This window comes from Balaenoptera ricei, chromosome 3 (genome assembly GCF_028023285.1).
Source record: "Balaenoptera ricei isolate mBalRic1 chromosome 3, mBalRic1.hap2, whole genome shotgun sequence".
Classification (NCBI taxonomy): domain Eukaryota; kingdom Metazoa; phylum Chordata; class Mammalia; order Artiodactyla; family Balaenopteridae; genus Balaenoptera; species Balaenoptera ricei.
Window position 1 is genome coordinate 168,850,686 of NC_082641.1, and position 7,687 is coordinate 168,858,372.

At 58.6% G+C, this 7,687-nt stretch overlaps 1 protein-coding gene across 1 annotated transcript; it reads left to right on the plus strand.

The window, feature by feature from the left end:
* The first annotated feature begins 635 nt into the window (after positions 1 to 635).
* On the plus strand, positions 636 to 5,708 carry LPAR2 (lysophosphatidic acid receptor 2). The gene is made up of 3 exons (XM_059919722.1): positions 636 to 730; positions 1,536 to 2,277; positions 2,974 to 5,708. Exons 2-3 carry the CDS (start codon positions 1,536 to 1,538, stop codon positions 3,285 to 3,287), a joined length of 1,056 nt encoding a protein of 351 aa, XP_059775705.1. The 5' UTR covers positions 636 to 730; the 3' UTR covers positions 3,288 to 5,708.
* Positions 5,709 to 7,687: the final 1,979 nt, after the last annotated feature.

A 7,687-nucleotide genomic window follows, 5' to 3' on the forward strand; every position in this document is an offset into this window, starting at 1 on the left:
GAGTCCAGGGCCGCCACAGGCGTGGGCCGGGCAGGGAACAGCGCTGCCGGGGGCGGGATTTCGAGAAACCTGAGTGCGGCCGGAGAGTCAGCTGGGGCCAGAGAGGTTGGCGGGGCAAGGGAGACCGGGGCGCGCGGTAGCTCTAGGCCTGCATAGCCGAGGAGGGGCTGGGGTCGCGGCGGTGGGAGCCGGGTCGGATCAGGGCGTGGCTTAGAACTCGGCGACGGATTGGACACGAGGGAGCGGGCGGGGTGGGGCCGGGGCAGGGGCGCCGACCCTGAGACCACCCGGAGGTGGGCCCGGGCGGCGCCAGGTCACGGCGGGAAATCTCGGGCAGCAAGTGACTCAGCCCCGCGAAGGCCCAAAACTGCGGCCGCGTGAGGTGTGCGGGGACTCGGGGTGGGGGTCCCGCGCCGGAAGTGGAGAGGGGCGACCGAGGAGACGCGAGGCGGAGAGGAAATAGGGGAGCTGCAGTTCCGGGCGACCCTGTCCCCGCCGCGGCAGCAGAAGAGAGGTTCCTCCAGGTGGTGGGGACCGGGCGGGGCGGGGCTCCCCCAGGTGGTGGGGGCGGGGCGCTGCGGCGGGGGCGGGGCGGCGGGACCCCGCCTCCAGCCCTCTCTTGGCCGCTCCCGCCAGGCGCACCCAGACGCTCTTCTGCTCCAGCCTTCGTCGCCCGGTCATGGGTCTTGGGCGCGAGGCCACCCTGTCTGCGGCGTGACGGGCGGCTCAGGTGAGACCCGCGAGGACGGGGGAGGGTGGGCGCGGGGCCTGGGGAGGGCGCGGCACGTGCTGCGGGGCCCGGGCGCCGCCCCCTCCTCTCCTACCTCTTCCTCTTCCTCCCCCAACCTGGGGGCCCCCAGAGGCCCGGCCTGCTGCCGCCTTCCTGACCGCCCCTTTTGTCCCACTAGGAACGGCCCGATGCCCCGCCTGCTTCGGGAGCGCTCGCGCCCAAAGCCCGCCGCCCAACTTACGGGGCTGCCTCATTGCCCCCAATCTAATTGCCCGAGTCACTTCCATGTCCCAACACCGACCTCCTGCAAGGTCCTAGCAGTGGCCCCACCCTGCGCACACACGCCCCCTTGGCTCCGCTCCCTGCACTGACCCCAACACCAAACTGACCCTCCCTTGCCTGCTTTCACAGCCCACACCCCTTTGTCCTGCCCTAACCGACCCCCCCCCCCCCCCCCCACACACACACACACACACACAGATTGGTCACAGGTTGGCGCCGCGTGGGCAAATGAGTTTTGTTTTGATTCTTTAGGTTAAAAATAAAACCACCCAGTCGTTTGATTTGGGAGATACCTTTCTAAGAGTCTTATTAGTAATTAAGCAACAACTGCCCCACCCCACCCCCGAATTCACGGAGCGTGCTTTTCCAGGTCACCCTGGTCCCTACCACCACCCCTTTGACCTCACGCATCTGAGTTTGAGACCCTTGCCCTTCCTGTCCTAACCCTCCCTCTGGCTGCTGCTTCCTCCTGTGTCCTTCCAACAAGGACCTTCTGTACTGACCTTTCCCTCTGTGCCCCCAGATGGTCACCATGGGCCAGTGCTACTACAATGAGACCATCGGCTTCTTCTACAATAACAGCGGCAAGGAGCTCAGCTCCCACTGGCGGCCCAAAGATGTGGTTGTGGTGGCCCTGGGGCTGACTGTCAGCGTGCTGGTGCTGCTGACCAACCTGCTGGTCATCGCGGCCATCGCCTCCAACCGTCGCTTCCACCAGCCCATTTACTACCTGCTTGGCAACCTGGCCGCAGCTGACCTCTTTGCCGGTGTAGCCTACCTCTTCCTCATGTTCCACACAGGCCCGCGCACAGCCCGGCTCTCACTTCAGGGCTGGTTCTTGCGGCAGGGCCTGTTGGACACGAGCCTGACGGCGTCCGTGGCCACACTTCTGGCCATCGCCGTGGAGCGGCACCGCAGTGTGATGGCCGTGCAGCTGCACAGCCGCCTGCCCCGAGGCCGGGTCATCATGCTCATCGTGGGCGTGTGGGTGGCCGCGCTGGGCCTGGGGCTGCTGCCTGCCCACTCCTGGCACTGCCTCTGTGCCCTGGACCGCTGCTCGCGCATGGCCCCCCTGCTCAGCCGCTCCTACCTGGCCGTCTGGGCCCTGTCCAGCCTGCTCGTCTTCCTGCTCATGGTGGCTGTCTACACTCGCATCTTCTTCTATGTGAGGCGGCGGGTGCAGCGCATGGCAGAGCATGTCAGCTGCCACCCCCACTACCGTGAAACCACGCTCAGCCTGGTCAAGACTGTTGTCATCATCCTGGGTGAGTGGCACCCTGCTTCCCAACTCCTGCAAGACTGATAGAGCATGATGGGAGGGGATGATTTGGGTGGGGAATGTTCTCCAAGGAGGTGCTACCTGAGCAGAGGCAAGGCAGGAGTTCCAAGCAGAGGGAACAGAAGGTGACAGCCCCAAACAGGACCAGCCCAGTGTCTCCAAAGAGGGGAGAAGGCCCACGTGACTGGTCCGCAGGAAGAGAAGGTCAGCACAGCCTCAAAAGGCACAGACAGGAGTCATATTTTGTTCTGAGTTCCATGGGAAGCCCTTAAGAGTTCTTAGCCAGGAGTAATGAGGTCTGGCGGTTGAATGTAGAATGGTCTGAGCAGGGGAGGTGCACACACCACCCCCAAGAAACAAAGAGCAACTCTTCCTAATCGTTCCTTTTCCCCCACTGAGTAATCGGTCGGTCCCACAGTGACCTTTCCCCCAAAGAACAAATCTCCATGTAGAAATGTCCAGGGTCCTGTCCACTGTGTACCAGTTAGGAAAGGCTTCCCTCTGGCAGACAGTCAGAGAAAGGTTTCCCCTCTCAGCAGTGCTGCCCCATCATGCTGCAAAGGCAGCAAGACAGGCAGCTCTTCCCTACAAACTGCACAGCTGTCGCCCAAGCTCTGGAGACTACTCCAGTTCTGAGCCATTGCAACAGCTGGCCCTGCTCACATCAGGCTCCATCCCGCAGGGGCGTTTGTGGTCTGCTGGACACCGGGCCAGGTCGTGCTGCTCCTGGATGGTCTGGGCTGCAAGTCCTGCAACGTCCTGGCTGTGGAGAAATATTTCCTACTCTTAGCCGAGGCCAACTCGCTGGTCAACGCCGTGGTGTACTCATGCCGAGATGCTGAGATGCGCCGCACCTTCCGCCACCTCCTCTGCTGTCTGTGCCTTCGCCGGTCCACCCACGAGTCTGTTCGCTACACACCCTCCACCCAGACAGGCACTAGCACTCGCATCATGCTTCCTGAGAATGGCCATTCCCTGGTGGACTCCACCCTTTAGCTAACCTTGGACTTCAGCAGGGTACAGCAAATGCCAGAGCTCTGCCCCTGGCCACTTGTGGGTGCGCCTGGCTCTACCCAATCTGCGGGCCAGACTTAAAGGCAGACCCTCAGTCTGGCTTGGCATGAAACCACTGCCAGCCCTACCCAGGCAGACAACTGTGCCTATCTCAGGGCCTGTGGGTTGGGGTCATCTAAGCGCCTGGGAGAGAGTTGAATGGGGTGCAGGAATCTGGCTCTTCAGTCATCTCAGGTTGCGGGGCTTTTTAGCGGACACTTTTCTGTTTTTACTGCACGTGCCTGGCAAGCCCTGTGGACTGCTTCCTTGCCCATGGTGGCATGGGTAGTAAAGGTGGGAGAGATGAGGGCCCCCTCAGGCCACGCTGCCCAGTGCGACAGGGTAACAAGGATGGACCCTGGGTGCCCCATCTGCCTGAGGCTGATTGTTAAGGGGCACAGACTGAGGAGTGCTGAGCATGAGCTGGGAAAGGTTTATGGCCTCTTGCAGCCTCCAGTGGTCTTGCCTATCCCCATAAGAATTAAGTGGGTCTACAAGGAGGGTGTAATATAAGGAGTAAACCTTTCCGCTCTGAGGTCTCCAAAGCCTTTTCTGTTGTAAGCTTAATCTGTCTGTCCCTGTGTCCCAGAGTTGTCTACCTCAGCTCAGGCTGAGCTGGGATCCTGCAACATGGCATCTCCTGGGCCCTGTTCCCATTCCCCTTTGGTCTCTGCATGGCTATTGCTCCATCTCTCTTGTTGTTCCCTTTTGCTTCTGTCTCCTCCACCTCTTTCCCTGCCTTCATCTTGCCACCTGCCTCTCTGTCTCCATCCTCTGGAGCCCAGAGTAGTCTCTGGCCTGTGTGAGGCTTCTCTCACCTGCCTGCCCCTTTGTCTGAGTCCAGATTGTTAATAGTCAGGTGTGTCCATCCCACTGCCCACTCCATCACCTACATACACACCTGTGGGCTTGGGGTAGTGGGGTCCATGGACCAGAATGCAGGATTTTAGAGGTGCCATTTCTCAAGCTTCTCTGATGTGCCTGGCACACTGATAAGCATTTTAGGTGTATTATTTAATCACCACCTGCATCTTGTGGCATAGGTATTATATATATTTTCATGTGAGGACAGTGGCTCAGAGAGATTGAAATTTGGCCCATGGTTACATAGTTTCCAAAGGGCACAGAGATACATCGAGGGACTAGAGAGGCCCCTGAGGAAAGGACTTCGGATTTCCACAAAGTCCGGAGTTGGTCACAAGCTCAGCCTGGCTTTCCCCACTTCACCCTATGGTCTCAGATGTGCCAGACCCATGATGAGTCCCCTCTCAGATACACAGAGGCACTCTGCTAGACACGGAGTAAACCAGGATCTGGATTCTCTCTGCTTACATACCTAGCCAGAATTTGAACCCAGGCCTCCCATCAGAGGCTGAATTCTTAAACTACTAAAGCATGCATTGCCAAAGAACCAAAAACGTGTAGATCTTTCTACATTAAATGGGGCTGAGTTTCCCTTTGGGAAAACTCTCCCTGCCCTACAACAGCTCTGTGAGGAGGCAAGAACAAACTGGGGTGCTAAGTACTTCTCCAGGGTTCAAGGTAGGCAATGTGGCTCCTTGAGCCTGGGGCCTGAATCTCGGAAGTGATGACCTAGGCCAGCACCTTCAGCCACGTGGGTGGGTACATAGTCCTTGTCTCCAGGGGGCTCTAGGCCTTTTGGACAAAAGTATCACTTTGGGTGCCAAGGCAGCCAACCATTCCTATGGGGTGGGAACCCCTGATGGTCTCCAAAGGTAGCTCTGTTTAACCTGCTCTGAGCTGGCTGTTCTTGCTTCAGCATCTTCCAGGTTCTAACCCACTCTTCTGGTCTCCTTTGGTATCTTGTCCCATCAGTTTTTCCCTCTCTGTAGGTCTCTCCTCTCCACCAGGTGACTTAAGGTTTTTGTCTCAGATGGTCCCTGAAGCTCTCAACCTCTCCCCCCGCCACTGTTCTCTGAAGGATGCCAAAGTTTCCCACTACTTTTCAGATCTCCTGTGTGGTGCTGCACTAGTGGCTGACCTTTTGTACAGGGTACCAGCTCTCCATGGTCCCCACATGTTCTAGTACTTCCTGTTACTGGGGCCAAGTGTCAGGTTTCCTTCATCAAGGAGCTTTCCAGGTTGTTCTTACACTAGCCTACATCATTCATTTCCATTCCCTTTGGAGTGCCCGAATCTAATCAGACCAGTCGGTGTTTGCATTTCCTCTCCAGCAGCAATGGGAAGAAGATGGGCCCTGTCCTGAAGGGTTCCCAGGAGGTTGAGGTCCCTTTATGAGCCTGGTCTGGAGTCTGTCCCCAGTGCAAACAGGCTCTAGGAGGTCCCATGACTTTGGAGAAGTGATTTATGTCCAAGAATAAATCCTTTTCTCTCTCACAAGAATCCTCTGATGGCAGGACTCCTAACAGCTAGAAACAAAGGCCTGTGAAGACTCGCTCTGATTTGGGGGTGCATCACAGGGTAGGTCCTCAGAAAGCATCCTTCACGTGCTAGCGGAATGCTGTAGAGCAAAAGAATGAATAAAGCAAGGTCACTCTTAAGCTGGACCTTGAAAGGTGAATAGAAGTGATTTCTGCAACTGAGAAAATCTCTCAGTTTTGACCTTCCAACCACCATCACCACACATACCCTTACCCCCTATGGAATATTAGAGGTGGGGGGAGGGGGAACCGGGAGGCCGGGAGCCCAAGTGACCCACCTGCTGGCACTGAGGCTGAGGGGAGCAGGCGTCTGGGGCTTCGGGCTTCTGGAGATGAATGGGGGTAGGGGTGTTGAGGGGTTCTGAGAGGCTAGGGAGGGTCTGAGAAGCAAGGGGTGGCTTGGAGGAAGAGTGCAGTGCTCTGAGAAGTTAAGACTCTGAGATGTGTAGGTCCCTGAGGAGTGGGAGGCTCTGAGACATGGGAGCCTGTGAGGAAGAGTGGGGTCTGGGGGGGGATTGGCTCTGAGAAGTGAGGTCCCTGAGGAGTGGGGACTCTGAGGAGATGTGCGGGCTCTCTTAGAAGGGGGCGTTCTAAGGACGTGTGCGGTGTAAAGTGTCTCTGAGCAGGAATGGTTGAGGGAGGTGGAGATGTGGGAGGTGGGGTCTCTGAAGCAGAGCAAAGCCGGCCTTGCCCTCTCCGGCTGGAGGAGGGTGGGGGTAGAAAGCGCCGTTGCCTCAGCAACCCCCAACCGAGTCCTAGGCAGATAGGAGGGGCTGTTAGGGGCGTGCCTGTGGGCGAGGCACGGCGGCCCGCGCGGCGGCGGTTGGCTGACGGAGATAGTAGGGCGTGTCCCTGGGCGGGGCGCGGTCGCCTGGCTGGCGGCGGTTGGCCGTAGGCGGAGGGGGGTGGGGCCCGGGGGCGCGCGTGGTACGCGCACAGACGGCGGCAGTTGGCTACGACGTCCGCGTGAGCTCTCCAGGCTCGGCTGCTCCTTGGTTGAGCGCCTGCCAGGCCTCGCCGCTCATGGACGCCCCGCGCCGCCGCCCCCCTGCCCCGCGCCGCTCACCGCCCCGGCCCCCACCGGGCTCCGACACGGACGACGTCCTGCAGATCATGGCCATCACCGACCAGAGCCTAGACGAGGTGCAGGCCAGGTGCTGGCGCGGGCTCGGCGGGGGCCACCCAAAGTCGCTTCAGTGAAGGGGGCGGGCCGAGGGGCCAGGGCCGGGGCGGCTGGGGGCGTGAGGGGCGAGGAGGGTGCAGGGTGAGAGATGGGGTGGTGAGTCTGGGCGGAGAGGGAGAGGGCAGATGGGGGGGCGGGAGGTTTGAGGAGGACTGAAGGGGGGTTCTGAGGCCTAAGGGATGTTTGGAGTTAAAATGGAACGGATTGAAAGGGGGCTTATGGCGCTATGCTGTGGGTGCTGGGTTTTAGGAGCTCATCTTGGGGTGAGAGGGATGGGTTTAAGGGGAGTTTGTGGATGGAGAGGTTTATGGTGAAAGGTGGTTTCAGGGTTTATGGATGTAAGGGGAAAGAGGAGTGTTGGGGGGTGTAAGGGCTGAGAGATGGGTGCACACGGGATTTGTGAAGGATGGACAACTAAATGGATCAGTGGTATTTATGAGGATGGGAAGTTCTGGGGGCAGGTAATGGAGAATGAGTTGTGGGAAATGGGACTCGGGAATGAAGAGATGGTGTGATTTGATTCGGGAAGCATCCAGAAAAAAGGTTAGTGGGGGAGCTGGATGGGGACGGAGGACCCCCTTTTTTATTAATTTGGTGAATATTTATTAGGCACTATGTGCGGGGCACGGAGCTGGGTGCTGACGTAGTCACTGATCTCAAGCGCATGGTTTGAGGGAGAGAAAGTAAGTAGCAAAACTAAGTATAAGTTGTGCTAAAAGCTGTAAGTAAAGAGTTGGCAAGCTGTGGGAAGCCAGGAG

Excerpts from the sequence above, each read along its gene's own strand:
- LPAR2 (XM_059919722.1), top strand. The coding sequence starts at position 1,536 with ATGGTCACCATGGGCCAGTGCTACTACAATGAGACCATCGGCTTCTTC. Across the intron at positions 2,278-2,973 it reads GACTGTTGTCATCATCCTGG|GGGCGTTTGTGGTCTGCTGG; the intron begins GTGAGTGGCACC and ends TCCATCCCGCAG.